This window comes from Bos mutus, chromosome 5, assembly GCF_027580195.1.
Source record: "Bos mutus isolate GX-2022 chromosome 5, NWIPB_WYAK_1.1, whole genome shotgun sequence".
NCBI lineage: Eukaryota > Metazoa > Chordata > Mammalia > Artiodactyla > Bovidae > Bos > Bos mutus.
This window is the reverse complement of record NC_091621.1, coordinates 27,495,179-27,523,022: the sequence shown is the minus strand read 5'-3', so window position 1 is coordinate 27,523,022 and position 27,844 is coordinate 27,495,179. Positions and strand designations below refer to the sequence as shown.

The 27,844-nt window shown below is 40.0% G+C and overlaps 1 protein-coding gene across 2 annotated transcripts in view; it reads left to right on the top strand.

Annotated features, from left to right (window-relative positions):
- CPM (carboxypeptidase M) overlaps nt 1-15,406 on the top strand; it is an 82,102-nt gene extending 66,696 nt beyond the window's left edge. Inside the window, exons 8-9 of one of the 2 annotated variants that reach the window (XM_070370564.1) lie at nt 2,881-3,029; nt 11,275-15,406. In XM_070370564.1, coding sequence (XP_070226665.1) covers nt 2,881-3,029; nt 11,275-11,319 — 194 coding nt within the window. In that variant the 3' untranslated portion in view covers nt 11,320-15,406. Of the gene's footprint in view, nt 1-2,880; nt 3,030-5,126; nt 6,603-11,274 lie in introns of those variants that run through there. The other variant, XM_005909032.2, reaches the window with a different exon arrangement.
- Nucleotides 15,407-27,844: the final 12,438 nt, after the last annotated feature.

Sequence of the window (27,844 nt, the reverse complement as noted above, 5' to 3'; positions counted from 1 at the left end):
AGTCGATTATTTGGTCTTTGCTTTTTTCCTGGGTCCTGGTGCATATGAGACCCTGTGCGTGCCTGCCAATAATGGAATTTTTGTTTCCCCTAGTTTTGTGGAATTCCTGCTATCAAACCCCACTGGCCTTGAAAGCTAGATTCTCTAGGGACGACTCCTCTCCATTGCCCAACTCCCAGGCTGGGGAGCCTGATATGGAGCTCAGAACTTTCAATCCTATAGAACCTCTGTGGTATAATCATTTTCCAGCCTATGGGTCACCCACCCAACGTATATGGGATTTGGTTTTATCAGGATTGTACCTCCCACCTACTGTCTCATTGTGGCTTCTTCTTTTTCTTTGAAGGTAGGGTATCTCTTGGTAGATTCCAGGGTTTTTTTTTTGTCAGTGGTGTTTCCATAAGAGGTGAGCTCTTGTCCTTCTACTCCACCATCTTGTCTCCTCTCTAATAACAGTGAATTTAAATGTGCAGTTCTAAAGGTTAGAAGTTCAATACCAGTCTCACTGGGCTAAAGTCCAGGTGTCAGCAGGACTGGTTCCTTCCAGAGACTCTTGAAACACATAGCTTTGAAAATGAGAGGGCATGCATCCATGAGACCCACAAAGCTATAGCAAACTGAGAAACAGTTCTTCAAGGAATCACACAGACTTACCTGGCTATCCCCCAGGACCTAGTGCTAAGGCAGCTGATGGAAAAGTGCCCAGTCTTTCTGTGAAAGAAGCCTAGTTGCCTGTCTGAAAGCTTCAGCCGGAGGGGCAGTCATTTCATTTAACACATATCTAGGGGTCAGCTGAAATACTCTCCAGAGATGGAGGCTGCCATCTTTGCCCTGTCCCTCCACCTCCCTGCAGGATCCCAGTGTCTCCTGGAAAGGAGTTTGTGCACTTGTCTGGTGCCCTGTTTTCTACAGTTGCCACCCAGGGGCCACCCCTTCATTTCCTGGTTCTGTTTGACCAGCAGGGCTTGTGTTGATGGATCCTACAGGACTGTAACAAACAGAAAAGGAGTTCTTAACCAGCTACACCCAGGACACAGTGGGAGAGGCAGCAGTAAAAACAGTCTTTTGGTGAAAGAGGACTATTAGTTTATCTTTATAGTTGTGGCCTAAGGAGCAGGCTTCTAATTAAATTTACATCTAGTGGCTGACTACAATCATCTCTAGATGTCATTGGGCACCATCTTCACTCTCAACTTGTCTTCAAGAAAGGAGCTTGTATACCCATCTAGCCCCTTGGCTTTTGTGGCTACTACCCAGAGAACACTTTCTTTGATAGCCTGATTCTCATGAGTTCAAAGAGATGATATCAAACAAAGAAATGGTTCTTAACTGGCTGTCACCCCAGGGCTCAGTGCAAAGGCAATAGACAGAAACACTCATCTCCCAGCCTTCCCTGAAAGAGAGATATTTGTATACCTTCAAAGCTGCTGTCTGAGGGTTACCCTTCCAGTACACCTGAACCTTTGTGCAAAATATTCCCCTTTGAGACACTAACAGGTCTTGGCATACTCTCAACTACGGGAGTCATTAAGACTAAAGTAAGCAGCTTGGGTAATCACAAAGATTTGAGACAAAACCCAGAGCTGGGGCAGGGTTGAATAGTAAGTTCATCTCTTACATGAACCCACTCCTTCAAGACTGGGAGTGATAGTTGTTTTATCTAATGCATATAAACCAACACAGTGTCAGCACAGAGAACTACATTCCAAATCAAAGAACAAGATAAAACCCCAGAAAAGAGCTTAATGAAATAGAGGTAAGTGATGTACATGATAGAGTTCAAAGTAGTGGTCATAAAGATGCTCACTGAGTTCAGCAGAACTATGCATGAACAAAATAATTTCAATAGAAAGAAAATATAAGAAAGTACCAAATAGAAATCATGGAGCTTAAAAATACAGTAGAGGGGTTCAACAACACACTAGATGAGACAGGAGAAAGGTAAGTAAATCCAAAGACAGGACAATGGAATTCATCCAATCAGAGCAGCAAAAAGAAAAAGAATGAAAAACAGTGAAGACGTGTTAAAGAACTTATGCGACAACATCAAGCAGACCAACATTTACATTATAGGAGTCCCCGAAGGTGCAGAAACAGAAAACTTACTTGAAGGAAAAAAAAGGCTCAAAAGTTCCCTAGCCGCAGACATCCAGATCAAGGAAACCTGGAGAATTCCAAATAAACCAAGAGAGACCCACATCAAGACATATTGTAATTAATATGTCAAAAGTTAAAGACAAATAAGAGATATCACCTTACCCCTGTTAGAATGGCTGTTGTCAAAAGACAAGAAGTAACAAGTGTTGGCAAGGATGTGGAGAAAAGAGAACCCTTCTGCACTATTGATAGGAATGTAAATTGGTGCAGCACTATGGAAACAGTATGGAGCTTCTAAGAAAAACTAGAACTAGAACTACTATATGATCCAGTAATTCTACTTAAGGGTATTTATCCAAAAGAAATGGAAGCAACTTAATCAGATGGATAAATAGATACAGAAAATGTGGTATGTTGAAATAAGTCCTGGGGAGGTAGTGTACAGCATGGTAAATATAGTTAATACTGTATGGTATACTTGAAATTTGATAAGAAAGTAAAATAAAAGTTACCATCACAAGAAAAAAGTTAACTATGTTAACTGAGCATATTTTGGTGAATATTTCACAGTACATACATATATTTAGCAATGTTGTATACCTAAAGCTAATATATTTTTATTTTATCTCAAATTTTTTTTTAAAGTTTACCATCCCTCCTCAAATACTCTATTAACTCAGAATAGCTAATAAATATTGGGCTTATTTTTCTTAAACAATTATAAGATTTTTTTTCTTATGCCATAAAATGTGGTGTTAACACAATTCTTTTTTTGTCTTGCAGGTGTAAAGGGCCAAGTTTTTGATCAGAACCAGACTCCATTATCCAATGTAACTGTAGAAGTCCAAGACAGAAAACATATCTGCCCCTATAGAACCAACAAATTTGGAGAGTATTACCTCCTCCTCTTGCCTGGATCCTATGTAGTAGAGGTAAGTATACAATGCTAGTTACTGTTATTAAAATACTATAGAACTCAATACTTACTCACCTAGAAAGGATGTAAAAGTAAGTCTGGAATATGCAAAAGGAGATCCATCAGTACAGAATAAAAAGTCAGTGTCAGATCTGCATCTGTCAGAGGGAGAGTGTAAAATGGCAATAATAAAAATAAACTCAAAATCATGTTTCTTCCCCAACTGGAAATTTTTAAAATAGAAGCCAGATCACATTTCTCGTGATAAAAAATGGAACAAACCCTATAACAACAACCAACATAGTCAAAGTTCTTCCAAGCTTCATGAAATACCAGTTTAACACCTATTCCATGAACTGATTGGGACACAAGTTCCTTAGGATTCATTACAAATAAAATGTGATCCACAAAGTCTACCAGCATATTAAGTGACACATATTTTTGCAGCCTTCTCATAAGCAGATGAAGGTCAGTTTTTCAATCAATCCAAGTAAAATTCCAGATTTTAATTCTATTTAGATGAATGGTTCTGAGGCTTTTCTTCTGTAAGGATACATGGCCTAGTTTGAGGCTGAGTGGGTTTATACAAATCAACTAAATGAATAAGTAGCTGATTTAGTAGGCCAGATTGTGCCTCTTCCTTTTTGACGTGGCTTTATCTAGAATGTCAAGTTATATCTGGTTTGTTTAGTGGGTCTAATGCCAGCCATAGCATACCTTCCATACAGAGCTATTCCTGAGAAGGTAGTCATTTATTCTGTAGTAAAAACTGGCTTTGTAGTTACTTTGTCTTTAGGACATAAAAAAAAGGCATGATTTTCAGTTTGTAAAACTCTGTAGGATTAAAAACTCCCGCTCCAGAAAGTGAAAGAAAGTGAAAGTGAAGTCACTCAGTCGTGTCCGACTCTTTGCGACCCCGTGGACTGTAGCCCACCAGGCTTCTCCATCCATGGTATTTTCCAGGCAAGAATACTGGAGTGGGTTGCCATTTCCTTCTCCAGGGGATCTTCCCGATCCAGGGGTTATCCCCAAAGTGCCCAGCACACATCCTTTTCTTGAGTGTCTCTCCTCCTACCGAGGAGATAGACAGAACTGGAAAGACCCAATTCACTGTGAATCTTTGCCTAAAAAAGGCCCTTTTTTTCCTGGGACATTTTCATTATATGAAAAAAAAAGGGTTTTCCTTGTGGTGAATCTAAATTGTTTTTATGCAATCCCATAAATAAGCCACATCTTAGATATATGTATACGTATAACAGGTTCACTTTGCTGTACACCTGAAACTAAAAACTTGTAAATCAACTGTACTCTAATAAAATTTAAAGTTATAAATTGTTGATTTCCAATTAGTTAGACTAACACAGCACAAATCAGAATTCGTTACTAACTCTAGGACAAAAGGCGAAGGTAAGACTGTGGAAGCGGAGATGAATAACTAAATACAGGCTAGTTAGTGGTCATGTAAATGTTATTCCCCATTCTCTTCTCCCTCTACCATATATAATGAAAGCATTTCTCAGTAAATAACAGTCCATAGTTTAGCATTTGTCGTTATTTTCCTGATCATTTCCTCCACCAAAAAGATAAATCTAGCTGAAGATTCAGATTCATGGACAAAACCAGGTAAAATCAAAGCTTTTTAAGGAAGCAATAACATTATACATATACAGAAATATATAAAATCAGTTTCAGGAAAATGGAATAAATTTGAGAAAAGATTTCCACTTATAAATAATCTTGATTCCGAATCAGGATAGTAAGTAGAGATTGGGACAAAGAGAAACAGTCAACTCTTTTACCTTTGCAATCCGTGATAAATGATGGGGACAGAAATCAGTCTGTTGCTTTTGAATTCTGACATCTCCAGATAAAGGAACTGTCTTTATTTCACTTTGTAATTCTCGGCAACGGCATTAACAACAGTACTCCGTATCAACAGGATAATTCATTCAGCAAGCAGGACTGAAGCTGTTTTTAACACCCGGGGAGACCTGGCAGGTTGTTACATGTGTTTCATAAAGGCTGCATTTTAGTGGTGGATATCAGTGTTTTCAGTGCTGGCACCACAAAACATCTGAAATCACTCAGATAACTGTTTCTCGTTTCCTCTCAGGTTACAGTCCCTGGACATGATCCACATCTCACAAAGGTGACTATTCCCCCCAAATCCCAGAACTTCAGTGCTCTTAAAAAGGATATTTTACTTCCATTCAGAGGGCAATTGAATCATATCTCAGAATCAAATCCTTTATGTCCCAGGATTCCTCTTTACAGTGAACTGCAAGGCCACTCAGCTGCAACAAAACCCAGTCTGTTCTTATTTTTAGTGACTCTTTTTCACATATTGTTCAAATAAAGCAAAATGTGAAACTCAACCCCCATCATCACCTGGAATCAGGGATTAATCATGCCAGGTTACTGCAACTCTTAACTCCCTCTGTGGGACCTTGATTGGATAAACTCCATGATCCTTCCCTAAGAAGAGAAATGTTTGTTTTCAAATCCTGCAATGAGCAATGTATGGTGATAATGAAAGGAATGATTTAGTCTTAATATGGAAGATACCTGCCCATCAAGTACTGCTCACTTACACTTAATCTTGAAGTGGTCTTAGAAATTTATAAGAAGTTAAACTTGAGAAGCTAAAAAAAGTTCCTGCAAGGGGAAAAAAAAGAAAACTAATTTTGTATACAGCCAGCCATTTGAATATAAGCGATGAAGATGAATATTTATTGATTACCTATTACATACATGAGTCGGGAAGATCCCCTGGAGGAGGAAATGGCAATCCACTCCAGTATTCTTGCCTGAAAAATCCCATGGACAGAGGAGCTTGGCGGGGCTACAGTCCAAAAGGTGGCAGAGTTGGACACAGCTGAGTGAGCATATAGCATACTATTAAGACATGCAAGACCTTGCCATGGGTGCTCTGTATGAAGAGATGGTGCCATATATAATTTTCAGTACAGGGAGAAATGATATAGGACTGGGAATATTAAGTTCTGCCAATGTTCTAAGGAAATGTAAGAGAAAATAGGCAACCATGTCCCAGAAGCCCAAGAAAATACAGACCTGATGGGATGACAAATTTGTCTACAGAGCCCCCAAAATAATAGGTTAAGTAAGGGTCCCTGCCTTTCTGAAACCGGATGCCACAGTCCTCAGTTATGCTGATGATCCCCAAATGCCGGACTTCAGACTCAGGTCTGACTGCCCACTGGACACATCTACCTGGGTGTGACCCATAAATACCTCAAACTCATCATGTTGAAAAACTGTACATACTTTTCTCACCAGAGCTGCTTTTCCTCCTGCATTCTCTGTCTCAGTTACTGATAGCACCAAACTAAAAACCTGGAAGTCCCCCTTAATACCTCCTCCTGCTCCTTCATCCCCTCTATTCAGTCAGTCCCTGACTTTCATTTACAATAACAAATAACAAAGATTGTTATCAAATAACAATATGAAAGGAATTTTAAAGGATTCAAATTATTATCATTCAAAGTCAAATATGAAATCATTCCTTTCACATGTTATCAAATAGCAAAGACTTCAAATAACAATAAAGATTGTTATTTGTGTTGACTGATTCTACGTTGTCTTGATGGCTACTAAGACCACCAGGTTTAGGCCATCATAACTCACCTGAACCACAGCAACAGCTTTACTGGTCTCTTGCTCCCAGCCTTCTCCTCTTCAAACGCAACCTCCATGTAGCACTAGGGAAAGGGGCTATAAAAACAATCAGCAATCAACTGCATGTAGTTCCTACACACAGAACATGCCGTGAGTGTTCCCTGTGTCTGGCAGTGCCATTCTGACCCACTACATTTTCTTTCCCACTCCACCTTTAAACCTCAGTTAAGGCTGTCTATTGGGTGCAGAGTTTCTGTTTAAGGTAAGGAAGTTCTGAAAATAGTGATGATGGTTGTACAACGTTGTACAGTATTTAATGCCAGTGAATTGTATACTCAAACTGGTTAAAATGGTCTTATGTATAAAGATAGTAACTATTACATATTAAAACAATGTTTCATAAGGTGCTTTGTGATCATGTACTCTACAAAGTGAAGGTTTCAAGGCATACATGCTATGTAAATTACATCTTTCTTGTTGATGTGAAACTACAACAGAAATAAAGACTAGTCTGTTAAGAGTAAACAAAGAAAACTTAAAGATCGATGATTCCCTTTAAAAAAAAAAGGAAACCTCAGTTCAGGTTTCAATCCCCTTGGGAAACCTTTGCTGACGGTTGTCCATTTCATTTCTCAGTTTCACTGCGCCACCCACTAACCCGTTGATCTGAGGACCCCTGCCTCTTTGCTCCCAAATTACACAGGTTACTTCTGTTATGGGACTTACCACACTGTATTATGATCTTCTACTTCCATGGCTGATTTTCTCTGGTAGAGTGTGAGGTCTTTGAGACCAAGGTCTACTTAATTTGTTTGGAAAATTTATTTATTCTCAAATCCTAGCACATGGTGAGAATTGAATAAATGAACTAAATGCTCCAGCAAACTGCTATACTTAAAACATTATATATACGAATTAGGTTAAGGGGGTTGGGCGGTTATCAAACAGAAAAATATAGCAACTGCGGTAAGCAGATTTCTGAGTGCTGTGTATTCCTCATGGAAAGTGAGTTGCTTTAGTTCTTAAATTGAAAGTTCTATACGATCTGGAAACAAAATATCTTTTCCTAGGGAATACAGAAAAACGAACATAGCATATTGTCTCACTGTAACAGGGAAAGTTGCTTATTGAGAAATTTGGTTCTTATTCTACACAGTGATAATACAGTTGATGCCTATTTTATGACTGATTTAGACAGGGTGGAAGGGGAGAAAATTTTGGTTCAAGAGAAAAAACTTTACAGCACCTAAAGCAGAAATTTGGGGAGACACTTTAATTTCATTACAGACTTTTACATTATATCACTGATAAGTAGACATTGTACTGTATTGATCATAAATTGTTATATCATACTTTAGCATATGAACTACTCCATAGCCTTTTATAGATGTTGCATAAGATGATTTTACAAGTTTTCTCAGTGACTTTCTTTTGTACTATAATTAAGAAATTAAAACATACAAATTGTCTAAGACTATAAAGTCTTGTTGGGTAGGGGCCATGACTACCTCTGAATTCAGTAAAAATCAGAATATTTCTGATTCTCAATAAAGAATTAATATTCCTATAAATAATGAGTGCTGCTCTTTCCATTATGTTACTTTGAAAACACATACTTACACCAGTGTACAAAGTCCACATACCAGAAAGAACTGGTTGTCATCAAACAAAGCCTGGGAAAGACCAAATCTAATGACCTTTTATGAGGCAATAATATTGCAATAACTCTTCAAAGCCTAGATAGCCCTTCCAGGAGAGACATATATGACATATATGTTATATGACATATACTCATCCAAATTAGTTTGTGCATGGGGCAGATAATGGATGAAAAGTATGCCTGCTGCTGCTGCTGCTAATTCACTTCAGTCGTGTCCGACTCTGTGCAACCCCATAGACGGCAGCCCACCAGGCTCCCCTGTCCCTGGGATTCTCCAGGCAAGAACACTGGAGTGGGGTGCCATTTCCTTTCTGACACAAAAAATCAAACACACAAAAAAAAATCAGACAAAAAACATACCATATATACAAAAAAATCTTTGGAAAATTCCCAATGCATACTAATGTAGTAAAGGGTCTGAGAAATCATGCAGGAAAAAAGTGGATTCCTCCAACAGACTCATCCATGGAACCTTTGCTTGAATAATTTAGGCTAGTGCCATCTCTTAGACGGAGAAGGCAATGGCACCCCACTCCAGTACTCTTGCCTGGAAAATCCATGGACAGAGGAGCCTGGTGGGCCGCGAGTCCATGGGGTCGCTAAGAGTCAGGAATGACTGAGCGACTTCATTTTCACTTTTCACTTTCATGCATTGGAGAAGGAAATGGCAACCCACTCCAGTGTTCTTGCCTGGAGAATCCCAGGGACGGGGAAGCCTGGTGGGCTGCTGTCTATGGGGTCGCACGGTGTCGGACACGACTGAAGCGACTTAGCAGCAGCAGCATCAGCAGCATCTCTTAGAACTGACTTATCTAGATTTCTAAACACATTTTGGGAAATGCTGATATAGTGAAGGGCCTTTTGTCCTAAATAATGTCTTATTGATTTCAAAGTGCTTTTGAAACACAAAAGAAGAATTTGCCTCTTCCAGGAATTGGAAAACTAATAGCCCTAACCCTCGTTCCTTGATTGATGCAACCTCTTAACATTGAATTTCTAGTCATAGGGCAGAGAAGTTGGACGTAAGTGTCTATATGCCCCCTGAAACATGCTAAACAAATAATAGTTTAAATGAGACAAGACTGAGGAGGAACTAATTTATAGGTACCAATTTTTTAAAAGTGACAAGTGTCTCAATTTAAAAATAATAGTTTTTCTATTTTCAAAAGGAAAAGAAAGAGCTTCCCTGGTGGCTCAGCTGGTAAAGCAGCTGCCTGCAACATGAGAGACCTGGGTTCGATCCCTGGGTCAGGAAGATCCTCTGGAGAAGGAAATGGCAACCCACTCCAGTACTCTTGCTTGGAAAATTCCATGGATGGAGGAGCCTGGTAGGCTACAGTCCATGGGGTTGCAAAGAGTCAGACATGACTGAGTGACTTTTCAGACACGACTGAGTGACTTCATTATATAGAAATGCCTTTAGCAGGAGTTTCCTGGTATATCTTACCTAGACTTTGATACTTTAAAAAAAAAAATTCTGGCTGCATCACAACCAGGGTGAGATCATAGTTTACCCAACCAGGGATTGAACCCACACTCCCTGCAGTGAAAGTGTAGAGTGTTAAACACTGGACCCCCAGAAGTCCCTAGATTTTGATACTTAAATTTGCAACTCCTTATAGCATTCATTACTCCCATTACACCTTCCAAAGAAAAATACAATTTTTAAATAAACTAAATTTTAAAATAATAGACACAGAGGAAAAAAGTAAAAGGTAAATTCTAAAAAGGATTAGTCCAGGGGGCTTCTCTGGAGGCTCAGTGGTGGAGTCTGCCTGCCAATGCAGGGCTCCATCCCCGATTCGGGAAGATCCCACATGCTGTGGAGCAACCAAGGCTGTGTGCCACAACTATTGAGCCTGGGCTCTAGAGCCCAGGAGCTGAAACTGCTGAAGCCTGCACGCCCTAGAGCCTGTGCTCCACAACCAGAGAAGCCACTGCAGTGAGAAGCCTGAGCGCTGCAACTAGAGAGCGGCACCCAGTCACCGCAACCACAGAAAGTCTGAGCAAGCAATGAAGATCCAGCACAGCCAAAAGTAAATTAAATGTAGTAGTCCATATTTGGGCATGGTAGTATGTTTTTGTTTTTCCTACTTCATTTTTGAAACTTTCCACTTGCCACTTTTGTAATGAAAGTCACTCAGTCATGTTCGACTCTGCAATCCCATGGACTGTTGCCCACCAGGCTCCTCTGTCCATGGAATTCTCCAGGCAAGAATACTGGAGTGGATAGCCATTCCCTTCTCCAGGGGATCTTCCCCATCCAGGGATCAAAACCAGGTCTCTCACATTGTAGGCAGATTCTTTACTGTCTGAGCCACCAGGGGAAGAAATACAACTGATTTAAAGAATGAAATCTCAAATTTCAGAACACCAGCTTATACAACTGCTACACGTTCTTACATATTCATGGAGATTTCCAGAGCTTATATGAAAATAAGTTAACGTAGGTTAAATCTTTTCCTAATTGATCAAGGCAAGGACATGTTCTTCAACATAAAGCACGGTATTATTATGCACAGTGTTTATCTCATGAAACCCTTAAGGGTGACTAGTGAAGGATTTATGTGTAATAGAATTTGTACTACTTCTTTGCTTTCTAGTCTGGCAATCTGTCTTGTGGGAGTATTCTGTACAAACTGTTAGGAGTCTACCTACCATTAGTGATGCCTTCTGAGAATGCTCAATGCGGTGCTTGCATCTGGTGGTTAAAGGAATTAACTACAGAGATTTGGTCTTCTCACATGTCTCTTAGAAAAGAAAAATAAATGATTATGAGAAAAGATGAAAAAAGTATTAATACAGAGGGATGCTCTGTTTTTAACTGGGAAAGTTATTCTATTACACATCTGACACTCCATCAACTTTTTAAGATTACTGTTTCACTAGAATGTTTCTCTTGTCATTTAAGTAATAATTTATTGCATGGACAATAACAACTGTCTTTTCCTCTTGTAAATTTGAGAAAACTGCACAGCTGATTTCCCTGCCAAGCAATATCTTTTACTGAATGCTACTGTGCACAGGATGCAGTACATGAGGTCCCTGGGGTTAGAAGACAACTCAAAATGATGTTATAATCTGCTGTGGAGAGAAGACACAAAGCAGCAAGACAGTGAATGTAAATGTGAGTAGAGTACTCAGGCAACACAGGTGAAAAAATGGGGGTGAGTTGAATTCAAATCTAGCTCAGTGGACTTGTGGTCATAATGGATGCAAGGAGGATATGATTAAAAGTCCTTCCCACTGGCCAGACTCCATTCCAGGATTTGTGTATTATTGTCTCTAATTCTAATTAAAAGACGCTTACTCCTTGGGAGGAAAGTTATGACCAACCTAGATAGCATATTCAAAAGCAGAGATATTACTTTGCCAACAAAGGTCCATCTAGTCAAGGCTATGGTTTTTCCTGTGGTCATGTATGGATGTGAGAGCTGGACTGTGAAGAAAGCTGAGCATCAAAGAATTGATGCTTTTGAACTGTGGTGTTGGAGAAGACTCTCCAGAGTCCCTTGGACTGCAAGGAGATCCAACCAGTCCATTCTAAAGGAGATCGGTCCTGGGTGTTCTTTGGAAGGACTGATGCTAAAGCTGAAACTCCAATACTTTGGCCACCTCATGCGAAGAGTTGACTCATTGGAAAAGACTCTGATGCTGGGAGGAGAAGGGGACGACAGAGGATGAGATGGCTGGATGGCATCACTGACTTGATGGACATGAGTTTGGGTGAACTCCGGGAGTTGGTGACGGACAGGGAGGCCTGGCACGCTGCGATTCATGGGGTCACAGAGTCGGACACGACTCAGTGACTGAACTGAACTGAAATCTAAGGTCACTAAGCAAGTAAGTACCAGATCTGCTATCTGAATTTAGCCTGTCCTGCCCCACTAGGATGAAAATGAAGTCATGAGAAACTCAGGAGGCAAATGACCTTTGTTGCAGCAAGAAACCTGAGAGAATAGAGTGGTGAAAAGAAAGCTTTCATAGAGAGCTCTACAAGTCTAACATGATTGGGCAAACATCTGAGATAATGTCCAACAAGCAGTAAAATTATTGAAGGTTTTTTTTTCAATATTTAAATCAGGGAAGCGACATGAAGATATCTGTAAATTATCTATAAATGGATTTTTTAAAAAATGTGGTGAGGTCAATCTAGGCAGATGTTACTGTGATCTCAGAGGAAAGCCTAGTACAGGATGTGTCCTGGGAAGGTGTGAACCAAAAATAAGCATATGAAACTTAACTGAGAAATAAATGAAATCCACCTAACATGATAGTAAAAATATCTTCTGAAAAGGTTGAAATTTTGAATATGAAAGATATTTTGATAAGCTGCCCAGTAGTTGGGTGAACATCTAAATAGTTGTATTCTAAAGGCAGATCTGTAAGACTGAAACAAGGATAAGAGGGCAACACTGGGAATTCCCGGTGGTCCAGTAGTTAAGGCTCCCTGCTTTCACTGCCATGGACCCAGGTTCCATCCCCCGTGGAGGAACTAAGACCTTGTAAGCCATGCTGAGAGAGAGAGAGAAGGTAATCTCTATCAATTTTTTAAAACAGGAATTTTTAAAGGAGAGTTTTAGAAGAGAATGGTAAGAATTCAAGGATGTTTTAGGATCACCACGCTCCTAAAAACAATCAATGATGGTGCTCTTATCCAAAATAATAATATTGTAACAATATTTTAATATATAATTTCACGTGCATTTCATACTAGTAAACTACTAACCCCATGGGGACTCTCACAATTGCTTGTCACTTCACACTGCCCTTGTTCTATTTTCTGTTTCTCTTTGCTAGTTCCTGTTAATAGTTCATTATACAATTTGCCATTATATTAAACACTTCTGAGCAACTTCTAAATGTGCTGGTGCTTTCAGATATTTATCTTTTTAAAGCAGTATTTGTAAATGTCAAAAATTCCCTGTATTATTAAAAACTGGCTGTGTGATAGACAATATGTCCACAAACTTTTAAACCAGTTTTTAAACAAATTACTAAAATATAATTTTTGTAAATAAGTATTACTAAAAAATAATTTAGTAAATCAAATCAAAAAATTTAGTAAACTAAACCAAAAAACACAATTCAGAATCCAAATAACCAGAAAATGCAACCATCACCTTTTCACAATACAATGAATATTTGCAGTTACTGTCATGAACCCACAGATCTAATCAGTAGCTTTAAAACATTTATTTAAAGTACTCACCTAGAGCCAGACATCCTGGAGTGTGAAGTCAGATGGGTCTTAAGAAGCATTACTATGAACAAAGCTAGTGAGGTGACAGCTGAGCTACTTAAAAGCCTAAAAGATGATGCTGTTAAAGAGATGTACTCAATATGTCAGCAAATTTGGAAAATACAGCAGTGGCCACAGGACAGGTAAGTGTTCATTCCAATCCCACAGAAAGGCAATGCCAAAGAATGTTCAAACTACCACACAATTAATTCATTTCACATGCTAGCAAAGTAATGCTCAAAATCCTTGAACCTAGGTTTCTACACCACATGAACCAAGAACTTCCAGATATACAAGTTGGATTTAGAAAAGGTAGGGAAACCAGAGATCAAATTGCCAACATCTGCTGGATCACAGAAAAAGCAAGGGAATTTCCCAAAAAATCTACTTCTGCTTCATTGACTATGCGAAAGCCTTTAACTGTGTGGATCACAACAAACTGGAAAATTCTTAGAGATGGGAATACCAGACCACCTTCCTGTCTCCTGAGAAATCTGTATACAGGTCAAGAAGCAACAGTTAGAACTGGACATGGAATGGACTGGTTCAGAATTGGGAAAGGAATACAAAGCTGTATATTGTCACGTGCTTATTTAACTTATATGCAGAGTACATCATGAGAAACACTGGGCTGGATGAAGCACAAGCTGGAATCAAGATTTCCAGGAGAACTATCGATAACCTCAGATATGCAGATGACACCACCTTAATGGCAGAAACCAAAGAAAAATTAAAGAGCCTCTTGATGGTGAAAGAGGAGAGTGGAAAAGCTGGCTTCAAACAAGTCAAAAAACGATCATGGCATTCGGTCCCATCACTTCATGGCAAACAGAAGGGTTGAAAAAGTGGAAACAGTGACAGAGTTTATTTTCTTGGGTTCTAAAATCACTGTGGACGGTGACTGCAGCCATGAGATTAAAAGACATTTACTCCTTGGAAGAAAAGCTATGACAAACCTAGATAGCTTATTAAAAAGCAGAGACATCAATTTCCCAACAAAGGTCTATATGTAAACCAAAGCCATGGTTTTACCTTTTCATACTGTTTGTGGGGTTCTCAAATCAAGAATACTGAAGTGGTTTGCCATTCCCTTCTCCAGTGGACCAGATTTTGTCAGGCCCTAACTAGCAGGGACATGCCCTTCAGATTGCCAACATAAGCTGGATCATAGAAAAAGCAAGGAAATCCCCAAATCCACCTACTTCTGATTCACTGACTATGCCAAAGCCTTTTACAAAAGTCCACATAGTCAAAGTTAGGGTTTTTCCTATGGATGTGAGAGTTGGACCATAAAGAAGGCTGAGCACTGAACAACTGACACCCTCGAACTGTGGTGCTGACAAGACTCTTAGTCCTTTGGACAGCACAGAGATCAAACCAGTCAATCCTAAAGGAAATCAACCCTGAATATTCATTGGAAGGACTGATGCTGACCTGCCTCTTAAGAATCTGTATGCAGATCAGGAAGCAACGTTAGAACTGGACATGGAACAGACTGGTTCCATATAGGAAAAAGAGTACGTCAAGGTTGTATATTGTCACCCTGCTTATTTAACTTATCTGCAGAGTACATCATGAGAAACACTGGGCTGGAAGAAGCACAAGCTGGAATTAAGACTGCTGGGAGAAATATCAATAACCTCAGATACGCAGATGACACCACCCTTATGGCAGAAAGTGAAGATCTAAAGAGCCTCTTGATGAACTTGAGAGAGGAGAGTGAAAAAGTTGGCTTAAAACTCAACATTCAGAAAACTAAGATCATGGCATCTGATCCCATCACTTCATGGCAGATAGATGGGAAAACAGTGGAAACAGCAGCTGACTTTATTTTGGGGGGCTCCAAAATCACTGCAGATGGTGACTGCAGTCATGAAATTAAAAGATGCTTACTCCTTGGAAGCAAAGTTATGACCAACCTAGACAGCATATTAAAAAGCAGAGACATTATACTTTGCCAACAAAGGTCCGTCTAGTCAAGGCTATGGTTTTTCCAGTAGTTATGGACTATATAAAGAAAGCTGAGCACTGAAGAATTGAAGCTTTTGAATTGTGGTGTTGGAGAAGACTCTTGAGTCCCTTGGACTGCGAGGAGATCCAACCAGTCCATCCTAAAGATCAGTCCTGAGTGTTCATTGGAAGGACTGATGTTGAAGCTGAAACCCCAATACTCTGGCCACCTGATGTGAAGACTTGACTAATTGGAAAAGACTCTGATGCTGGAAAAGATTGAAAGCAGGAGGAGAAGGGGATGACAGAGGATGAGATGGTTGGATGGCATCACTGACTCAATGGACATGAGTTTGGGTAAACTCCGGGAGTTGATGATGGACAGGGAGACCTAGAGTGCTGGAGTCCATGGGTTCACAAAAGTCAGACACGACTGAGTGACTGAACTGAACTCAAGCTTCAATACTTTGGCCACCTGATGCATAGAGCTGACTAACTGAAAAGACCCTGATCCTGGGAAAAATCGAGGGCAAGAGAAGGGAGTGACAGAGGATGAAATGGTTAGATGGCATCACTGACTCAATGGACACGAGTTTGAGGAAACTCAAGGAGATAGTGATGGCCAGAAAAGCCTGGAGTGCTGCATTTCATGGGGTCACAAAGAGTTGGACACAACTTAGCGACTGAAGAACATGATTTTTCCAGTAGTCATGTATGGATGTAAGAGTGGGACCATAAAGAAGGCTGAGCACCAAAGAACTAATGCTTTCAAATTGTGGTGCTGGAGAAGACTCTTGAGAGTCCCATGGACAGCAAGGAGATCAAACCAGTCAATCCTAAAGGAAATCAACCCTGAATTAGCACCTTAGTGACTGAACAACAAAAAATAAAAAAATCAGACATCAACTGAACAACAAAGTTAAAAACCTAAATTATGCCAACAGCTAATCCTGGTTTGCCTTTGGGACCCACAATCTCCTGCTTTCAAGCCAGCTTCAAGATTCATGTCCCAGTGCTTAGACTCATTCAATATCAACTCTTATTAAGCACCCATATGTATATCACAGTCAAGAAGACATTCATGGAATTTAGGTTCACAGACAACACAGAGAAGTCACACGCGATTACAACAGTGCCTTTCAGGCTGACAAGTGACAGGGTAGCTAATCCTAGTCCCATCCATGCCCTAGCTACATCCCTTTCAGACTGTTCAGAAGTACCACTTGTTGAGAAACTACTTAAGCCAGCCTGCCGTATGGTAACAAAAGTGCAAGATAGGGAGACAACAGCATTTCGTGGCCCTACTAAATTGTGTCATTATTCTCAAGTTGGTCTTATTCCATGCCTTACAAGCTCCCAACTGGGTCACGCTGCCCATATATATGTACTTCCACAGTGTGCAGGCATGGCCATTCTAAAAGCAGCAGCATATTTACACTAGTGCCTTTGATTACCCAAATAGATGATATTCAAATATAATTTTTAACAAAACTCATTATAATGGAGATGTGGCCAAAACAGCAGAGGAGGAAGACCCTGAGCTCACCTCCTCCCACAGGCACACCAAAATTACAACAGGGAAACGACTAATGAGAAAAACTGGAAAACTAGCAGCAAGTATCTTCAACCAAAGATAGAAGGAACTGTAACAAGACATGTAGGAGGGCAGGTGATGTGATGTAGCTAAAACGCATACCCCCAGGTGAATGACCCACAAATGGGAGGATAATTAAAGTTGCAGAGGTTCTCCCACGGAGTGAGTGGTCCAAGCCTCACAGTGGGCTCCCCAGCCCAGAGAATCCTGCACCAGGATGGGCCCTTAGAACATCTGGCTTTAAAGACCAGCAGGGCTTACTTCTGGAAGAGCTAGAGGACTGTGGGAAATAGAGACCCCACTCAAAGATGCACACAAACTCTCACATACTCCAGGACTCAGGCCAGCAGTAGTAATTTGAAAGGAGCCTGAGTCAGAGCCACCATCTGATCTTGGAGTCTCCTGGTGAGGCAGGAGGCAATTGCAGCTTGTCCTGCAGACACAGACACTGGCACAACTATCTTTGGGAGCTTGTTCTATCACATGAACACTGGTGCTGGTGAGTGCCATTTTGGAGTCCTCTCTCTAGCTAATTAGCCTCAGGACCCAGCCCCTCCCACCAGCCTGTTGGCATCAGTATTGGGATGCCCAGGCGAAGCAACTAACCAGGTGGAGAAACAGTCCCACCAACAACAGGCCTGCTGCCTTATGATCTCGAGCCCATAGTCAACCTGGCTCAGACCCTGGTTGGGTCCACCAATGGGCACTACTCACAGGACCAAGCTCACCCATCAGTGGGTAGACACAGGATCCTATGGGCACCACACACCAGCAGGACAAAACATCAACTCTGGGACCCCCAGGACCCTGGGCTAAAGACCTCAGGTCCTGGATCTACCTCCCAGTGAATAAGCATTAGCCCCAAGACACCCTGGGCCTTGGCCCTGCCCACCAGCAAGCAGACACCAGACCTAGGACTACTTCCACCCTGCACCCTACCGTATCAAAACCCAGCCACCTACCAGTAGGCTTGCACCTGCCACAGGACCCCTTGGGCCCCTCAGTCAGCTGGTCCAGGATACGTCCCCCCCTACCAATAGAACACTACCAGCTCTAGGACTTTCGGGGCCTTGCAGGCAGAGACCTGGGAACCCAGTTCTGCCCACCAGTGAGTTGGCATTAGCTCCAGCACTGTCTCCCTACAAGACACCACCAGCCCCAGGAAGCCCCAGTCCCACCCACCAGCAGGCAGACACCAACTCCAAGACACCTTGTAACCCTTAGCCAGCTGCCCCAGGATCCACGCCCATTCATTCACCAGTGAGCAACGCCACACCTCAGACCTGGGAGCCAGCTGTGTTAGCAACTGGCCCCACCCATGAGCAAGCCAACATTAGATCTGGGACACACTCACCCCCTTCACTCCCCACAAGCCCCCACGCCACTTTGCTCACCCCACTGGTGGACTAGCTGGAGCCCAGGATCCCCTAAAGCTCCACAGCCAGCAGCCTTGTAATCCAGCCCTGCCCACCAGCAAATGGCAGCCTCTGCACAAGGCAAGGCCTGGAAACCAACCGGGCTTGGGCCAGCCACATCCATCAGACGGCCCACAGTGATCAGCCCACAAAAGAAGAGTTCACGCAGAAATAGGGGGCGGCCCTACGGCATACAGCCCTAGTCACCAGGTAATGATCACAATGATGTTCCATACCTGAGACAAAGTGCTGTGGGTGAACAGAGCAAAATGTAAGACAGTTTTAACAAAGAATTATAAAATATAAAGAAGAGCCAGAGACGAAGAATATAATAACTGAAATAAAAAATACACTAGAAGGAATCAATAGTAGATTAGACAATACAGAGGAATGGATCCACAAAGCTAGATAGAAGACAGCAGTGGGAATCACGGGAGCTGAACATAAAGAGCAAGCAAACAGAAATGAGGACACCAGTGTTCACAGCAGCATTATTACAATAGCCAAGGTATGGAAGCAACCCAGGTGTCCATCAACAGATGGACAGATATGGTGTGTACACACACACACACACACACACAATGGACTGGATACTACTTAGCCATAAGAGAATGAAACTCTGCTGTTTGCAACATGAATGGACATGAACCATGTTATGTTTAGTAAAATAAGTCAGAAAAAGCCAAAATAATGTATGCTATCGCTTACTCCTTGGAAGAAGTTATGACCAACCTACATAGCATATTCAAAAACAGAGACATTACTTTGCCAACAAAGGTTCGTCTAGTCAAGGCTATGGTTTTTCCTGTGGTCATGTATGGATGTGAGTTGGACTGTGAAGAAGGCTGAGCACTGAAGAATTGATGCTTTTGAACTGTGGTGTTAGAGAAGACTCTTGAGAGTCCCTTGGACTGCAAGGACATCCAACCAGTCCATTCTGAAGGAGATCAGCCCTGGGATTTCTTTGGAAGGAATGATTATAAAGCTGAAACTCCAGTACTTTGGCCACCTCATGCGAAGAGTTGACTCATTGGAAAAGACTCTGATGCTGGGAGGGGTTGGGGGCAGGAGAAGGGGATGACAGAGGATGAGATGGCTGGATGGCATCACTGACTCGATGGACGTGAGTCTGAGTGAACTCCTGGAGTTGGTGATGGACAGGGAGGGCTGGCATGCTGCGATTCATGGGGTCGCAAAGAGTTGGACACGACTGAGCAACTGATCACTTATATGGAGAGTTTAAAAAATAAAACTTGTGAATATAACAAATAGAAACATAGAAAACAGGCTAGTGTTTACCAGAGGGGCAAGGGGAAAAGGAAGAGGGGAGGGACAAGATAGGGGTAGAAGATTAAGAGGTACAAATCATGATGTATAAAGTAAGTTACAATAAAAAAAAAAAAAAAAATGTTACAAGGATATATACAATATTTTGTAACTATAAATGGAACATAAGCTTTGAAAATTGTGAATCACTGTTCTATCCCTGAAACTTACATTGTGCATCAACTATATTTCAATTTTAAAAAAAGAAAGAAAATGAGTTTAAGAGACCTGAGGGAGAGCATCTAGTGGAGCAACACTCACATTACAGGAGTCTCAGAAGAAGAGAGGAAGGGACAGAGAATCCATCTGAAGACATAATAGCTAAAAGCTTCCCTAAGCTAGGAAACAGACATCCAGGTCCAGGAAGCCAAGAGTCTCACACTCAAAGAGGACTACACCAATGCAAAAATTAAAGAATATTAAAGCAGCAAAGCAAGAGCAACTAGTTAAGTCCAAGGGAACTCCCGTAAGGCTATCAGCTGAGTTTTCAGCAGAAACTCTGCAAGCAAGAAGGGAATGGCACAATATACTTAAAGTGATGAAAGGGGAAAACACACACGTACACATACACACAAAAAACCTGGCAAGGCTTTCACTCAAATTTGATGGAGACATCAAACATTTTACAGACAAGCAAAGGTAAGAGTTCAGCACCACCAAACCAGCTTACAAGAAATGTTAAACAGACTTCCTAAGGGGGCAGGCTAGGGGGCAGGGTACAACTAGAAAAATGAAAATTACAGAAGGAAAAAAAAATCTCACTGGTAAAGGCAAATTTATAAAGCAAGTAAGAAGATTAAAAGACAAAATTATCCATAGTAAAACTGCCTATATCCACAATAAGTACTCAGGGAATACAGAAAAAAAGATGTATAATATGACATCAAAAACAGTAAACATGGAGAGAAATGGTCAGTAAAAATGCCAGGATTGTTAAAATGCATTTGAACTGAAGAGATCGGCAACTTAAAATAATCATAGATAGGTAGGTAGGTAGGTAGATAACTTTATGGTAATCAGAAAACCAAAAACCTGTAACGGATACACAGAAAAAAGAAAGGAATTAAAACATAACATTAAAGAGTCTTCAAATCACAAGGGAAGAGAATTAGGACCAAAAACTATAAAACCCTCAAACAATTAACAAAATGGCATTAAGTACATACCTATTAAAAATCACATTAAATGTAAATGAACTAAATGCTCCAATCAAAAGACACAGAATGGCTGAACAGATACAAAAACAATACCAATATATATGCTGCCTGAGACTTGTTTCAAATCTGAAGAAACAGAAAGTAGATGGGAAAATGAGCATTCTGTGAAAATGGGGGTGGGGGTAAAATGAGGTAGCAATACTTAGAAAGAATAAGCTTGAAAATAAAGACTCTCACGAGATTAAGGACAATACATAATGATAAAGGGATAAACCTAAGAAGGCATTAACAGTAATAAATGCATCGAACACAGGGGCACCTAAACACATAAAGCAACTATTAACAGACCCAAAGGGAGAAACAGAGTAATACAATACTAAGGGACTTTCACTACACCACAAAACAAGTTTCCATAAACTTAAAAACTGAAATCACATCATCTTTTCTGACTACAATCTTATGAGACTAGAAAATAAATACAAGGGGAAAAAACTGCAAACACACACACACACACACACAAACATTCCAAAACAATTAACAAAATGGCCATAAGTACCTATCAGTAATTGCATTAAATGTAAGTGTGATGCTAAACAACATGCTACTTATCAATGGATCACTGAAGATGCCAACAAAAAAGGAGCTTAAAAATACCTGGAAATGAAAACAAAAACAAAACAATCCAAAATCTATGTGATGCATCAAAAGCAGTTCTAAGAGAAAAGTTTATAGTGCTACAAGCCTATCTCAGCAAAGAAAAAAAACCTCAAATAAACCACCTATTCTTACACCTAAAAGAACTAGAAAAGGAAAAACAAATAAAACCCAAAGTGAGCAGAAGGAAAGAAATTAAAATATTAGAGCAGAAATAAGAGAGATTTAAAAAACAATAGAGACTAATGAAACTAAGAGCTTGTTCTCTGAAAAGATAAAACTGATTACCCAGACTCAACAACAAGAGCCCAAATCAATAAAATCAGAAATGAAAAGGGGAAACTTAAACTGACACCACAGAATTACAAAGGATCATAAGAGATTACAACAAATAATTATATACTGATAAACGGACCACCTCAAAGAAACGATAAATTCCTAGAAATGTACAATATCCTCAGACTGAACTAAGAACAAATAAAAATGTGAACAAACCAATTACCAGGAATAACACTGAATCAGTAATAAAACAACTTTCAGAAAACAAGAGTTCAGGACCAGACTGCTTCACAGGTGAATTCTTTCATCCAGGAGTTAACACGTATCCTTCTCAAACTATTTCAAAAAACTGTAGAGGAAGTAACATTTCCAAACTCATTCTACAAGACCAGTATCATCCTGCTACCAAAACCAAAGATAATACTAAAAAAGAAATTTACAGGTCAATATCACTGATGAACACACATGCAAAAATTCTTGACAATACATTAGCAACAGAATTCAACAAATCATTAAAAGGATCATACACCAAGATCAAACATCATTTATCCCAGGGATGGACTAATATCTGCAAATTAATCAAGGGGATACACATTAACAAACTGAAGAACAAAAATCATATGATCATCTCAACAGATGTAGAAAAATATGACAAAATTCAACATCCATTTATGATAGAAAGTCAACAAAGTGGTATAGAGGGAACATACCTCAAAACAATAATGGCCATAAATGACAAGCCCACAGCTAACATCATACTCAATGGTGAAGAGGTGAAAGCATCTTCTCTAACACTAGGAACAAGACAGTGATGCCCACTCCTGCCACTTTCATTCAAGACATTATCCGAAGTCCTAGTCATGGCAATCAGGTAGGAAAAAGAAATAGAATCGAAATTGCAAAAAAGTAAATTGTCACTGCTTACAGATAACATCCTATACATAGAAAATCCTGGGAATTCCCTAGTGGTCTAGTGGTGAGGATTTGGTGCCCCTGGGTTGGATTCCTGGTCAGGGAACAAAGATCCTGCAAGTTGCACAGCACACCAAAGAAAATTCTCAAGATGCCAACAAAAACTACTATAGCTCAATGAATTTGGTAAAGCTGCCAGAGACAAAAATCAATAGACAGACACCTGTTGCATTTCTATGCACTAACAACAAATCATCAGAAAGAGAAATTAAGAAACAATCCCATTTAGAACTGCATCAAAAGGAATAAAATATTTAAGACTAAGGTAACTAAGGAGGTTAAAGACCTGTACTGAGAAACCACAGGACATCAATAAAAGAAACTGAAGATGATATAGATAAATGGAGATATACGGTGTTCATGGACTGGAAGGATTAGTTAAAAAGACTATATACTACTCAAGGAAATCTACAGATCAATTCAATCCTTACTAAAATATTAATGATACTTTTCACAGAACTACAACTAATTATAAAACTTCTATGAGAAAACACACACACACAAAATGGTATTTTTCATTGAGAACACACACACACACACACAGACACCCTGAACAGCCAAAATGGTATTTTTCACTGAGAATACACATGCCCTGAATAGCCAAAAGTCTTGAGGAAAAAGAAGCAAGCTGGGGGCCTCCCACTCCCTGGTTCAAACCATACTATAATGCTACAGTCATCATAACAGGGTAGTACTGGCACAAAAACAGACACATAGGTCAATGGAACAGAATAGAGAGCAGAAATAAACCCACACTTATGGTCAATTAATCTATGACAAAGTGGCAAGGATATACAATGAGAAAAACACAACCACTTCAGTAAGGGGTGTTGGGGGATTCCTCGGTGGTCTAGTGCTTAGGCATCTGCCTTGCAACGCAAGGGACACCAGTTCAGTCCCTGGTCCAGGAAGATCCCACATGCTGCGAGGCAACTAAGCTCATACGCCACCTACTACTGAGCCTTGAGCCCTAGAGCCAGTGCTCAGCAGCAAGAGAAGCCACCGCAATGAGAAGCCCTTGCACCGTTAACTACAGAGCAGTCTCCTCTCACAACTAGAAAAAGCCCATGTGCAGCAACCAAGACCCAGCAGAGCCAAAAATAAAATATTCTGAAAAGGCGGTGTCAGGATATCTGGACAACTACATGCAAAAGAAACTGGCCTACTCTCACACCATTCACAAAAATAAATTCAAAATAGATTAAGGAGTTCAATAAAAACAAGCCTATTGAAAAACGGGCAGAGGATCTGAACAGCTATTTCTCCAAAGACTACATACAGATGGCCAACAGGCACATGAAAAGATGCTCAACATCACTAATCAGGGAAATGAAAATCAAAATCACAATGAGATCTCACCTCACACCTACCAGAATGGCTATTATCAAGACAGCAAATAAGGTGGAAAAAAGGGAATCCTTCCTTGTACTCTTGGTGGGCACATTAACTGGTGCAGCCACTACAGAAAACAGTATGGAGCTTCCTCAAAAACTAAAAATAGAGCTACCATATCATCCAGCAACTCCACTCCAGGTATATACCTTGAAAAACCAAAAGCACTAATCCAAAAATTTACCTGCACTTCAGTGTCTGCAGCACTATTTACAACAGCAAAGAAAGCAATCCAAGTATCCATCAATGCACAATGAGTAAAGATGTAGAGATGTAGCATACACACACTGGGCAAGACTAGCCATAAAATGAACAAAATCTTGCCATTTGCAACAATATAGATGGACCCAGAGGGTATTGTGCTAAGTGAGATAAATCAGAGAAGACAAACACTGCATGCTTTCACTATGTGTGGAATCTAAAAAATGAACACAACAAATCAGAAAGGGGTGGTTGCCACAGAGATCAGAGGAGGAAAGAAAGAAGTGAAGATTAACAGGTACAAATATTTAGTTGCAAAGTAAATGACTCAGGTGTGAAATGCACAGGGTATGAATAACAGGCAATAACTATGTAACATCTTTGTACAGTAACATACAATGAGACATTGTATTCATTTGAAAATGTATAGAATACCACATGACTTTGTTGTATAACAGGAACTAACACAGTATTGTAGGTCTTTGTATTTCCAAAAAACCCAAATAAACAGAAAAAGATTTGTGGTTATCAGGTGGGGAGTTGGGGGAGGGGAAATGGATGAAGGCAGTAAAAAGGTACAAACTTCCGGTTAAAAGTACTAAAGTTATAATGTACAACATGATAAATGTAATTAGCACTGCTGTATGTTCTACATTAAAGTTGAGAATAAACCCTTCTCATCACAAGAATAAAAATTTTGTCATTATAATTTACCTATTTAAGATAATGGCTGTTCACTAAACTTACTGTAATAATCATTTAATGTTATTAATAAGTCAAATCATGCTGTAACATCTTACAGCAGAGTACTGTATGTCTATTATATCTCAATAAAACTGGAATAAAAACTCATTCTGGGAAAACTGCTTATAAGATCCAATAGCCACACTTTTTAAACAATTCTTAAGCACTCAGTACACCCTTTATTTGTAAATAAATAAATACATATGCTACATCAAAATATTTAGACAATCAAGACTGCATTAGTAACGCATGTATACGCTGAATGAAATTATGTGCAGCAGTTTGATCAGATCAGTCACTCAGTCGTGTCCGACTCTTTGCGACCCCATGAATCGCAGCATGCCAGGCCTCCCTGTCCATCACCAACTCCCGGAGTTCACTCAGACTCACGTCCATCGAGTCAGTGATGCCATCCAGCCATCTCATTCTGTGTCGTCCCCTTCTCCTCCTGCCCCCAATCCCTCCCAGCATCAGAGTCTTTTCCAATGAGTCAACTCTTCGCATGAGGTGGCCAAAGTACTGGAGTTTCAGCTTTAGCATCAGTCCTTCCAAAGAACACCCAGGACTGGTTGGATGTCCTTGCAGTCCAAGGGAATCTCAAGAACACCACAGTTCAAAAGCATCAATTCTTCAGCGTTCAGCCTTCTTCACAGTCCAACTCTCACATCCATACATGACCATGCAGCAGTTTGAATGTTTTGTAAATAGCATAATTATTGAGTTACATTCTAAATGTCCAGCTGTCCTTCAGTATCCATAAGGGATTGGTTCTAAGATTCCCCGTGATCCCTGGGATACCAAAATCTGAAGATGCTCAAGTCCCTTATATAAAATTCTATGGTTTTGCACATAAACTATGCAAAGGTTCTCCTTCTCCCATATACTTTTAAATCTCTAGATTACTTATAACACTAACTATATCACAAATGCTTGAGTTGAGAGTGTACAACAAATTCAAGTTTTCTTTTTGAAACTTTCTGGTATCTTTTTCCTATTTCCAAACCAAGTTAAAATACATGGAAGTGGAACTCACAGCTACGGAGAAGACTATAGTCCTAGCTTAAGAATTATAAACCCCAAATTAAGCTTTACTCTATTTGAGGAACACTCTTTGGCTAAAGTACTGATCCATTCAGCCATTACCTACCTATCTATATACATGGGTAAGTTGTCTGTGTGTGTTGGGTGTGGGGGGGGGTATTTTTAAAGTTTAATACCATGTTCTGTAACTGGCACACAAACTTGCTGTACAAAATTACCCCAGTTCTATCCTAAATTCACAGTTCAGTTGGTTTTATTATCCTCACTTGAGTATGTACAACTGTCATATATAGGAGAAAAACACTGGGACCTTGTAAATCAAAGTTACTTTCACTATTCTGTTGAAGATTTAATATAAATCAAGATGTTAATCTACACAGTTTGAGAGTTATTTTAGAATTTTATGTTCTGATTCTGTTATTCTTAAAATAATGTATAATTTTTGGAATATTTAGAGGTTATAACATTTTTGGCTAGTATAAAAAAACAAGTCTTCTGTTTAGTCTATCCCTGACAATATCGAAGAGACTGGAGAATGAGAAATGTGTAAGTGCTACTCATGTAGCACCAATATTTCTTTTATCTAGAAAGAGCACCGTAAGCCCCCTACATACACACAAGTTCTAAGAGCACATTTGTTGCCTCCTACATACACACAAGTTCTAAGAGCACATTTGTTAAGTCCAATATGTTCCTTAGTTCAACCGAGTCAGCCTAGGTACCCAACTAACACAACTGGATACACAGTGCTATACTCTAATAGGTTTATAACTTTTCACACAAATAATACATGAAAAACACAAAAAAATAAAATATTTTTTTATCTTACACAGCAGTACCTTAAAAAAATACAGCAATCCACTATACTGGTACAATTCAGCTGGTACACAGGGATTGGCACCAAGTGAATAGGCAAGAAGAGTTACTGACTGGAGGGAGAAGGGGTGGGAGACGTTGGGGCTGAAGGACGGTCAGCTACAGGAGACAGAGCAAGCTGCGATTGCATTCATGCCTCACGCTGACGGCACAGGTTCTGGTTCCTTACTAGATTCAATTCTGTCTACCCTCTTGGAAAAACGATCCAGGGATGTCTGGGTGGTAGCTGTTTTTTCTCATCACAAAATAACATGGTAACACTGGACTGCATTCTGAATGGCTGCTGTGACCTTGTTTCGTGTACTGTTCTACATTTAGCTCCTGTGTCTCAAAAACGAACGGTACCTCCTCAAAGAAAAGCTCCATGCCATTTCCTGTGTTGGGAACCATTTTGGTCCGTCAGCTACTTTTTTCCTCTCGTCAGTCCACTCTCTCAACTGTTTTCACTTTCGTGTCCACTGTTACCACTTGGTGCTTTTTTTTTTCTTGGCTATATGAAACTTTTAGTATTTTATTTTCATAGTTTTACAGTATTGGTAAAAAATAATGACCATTATAAATAAGTATAAAATGGAAGCTGATGAAAAAATAACCCCAAGTCTTCCTTGACTCCCACCCTCCCACCAAAAAATTAGGTAATATGTAGCAAATACCCTTTTCAGACCTTATCTTGAGGCATATATTCACTTTGT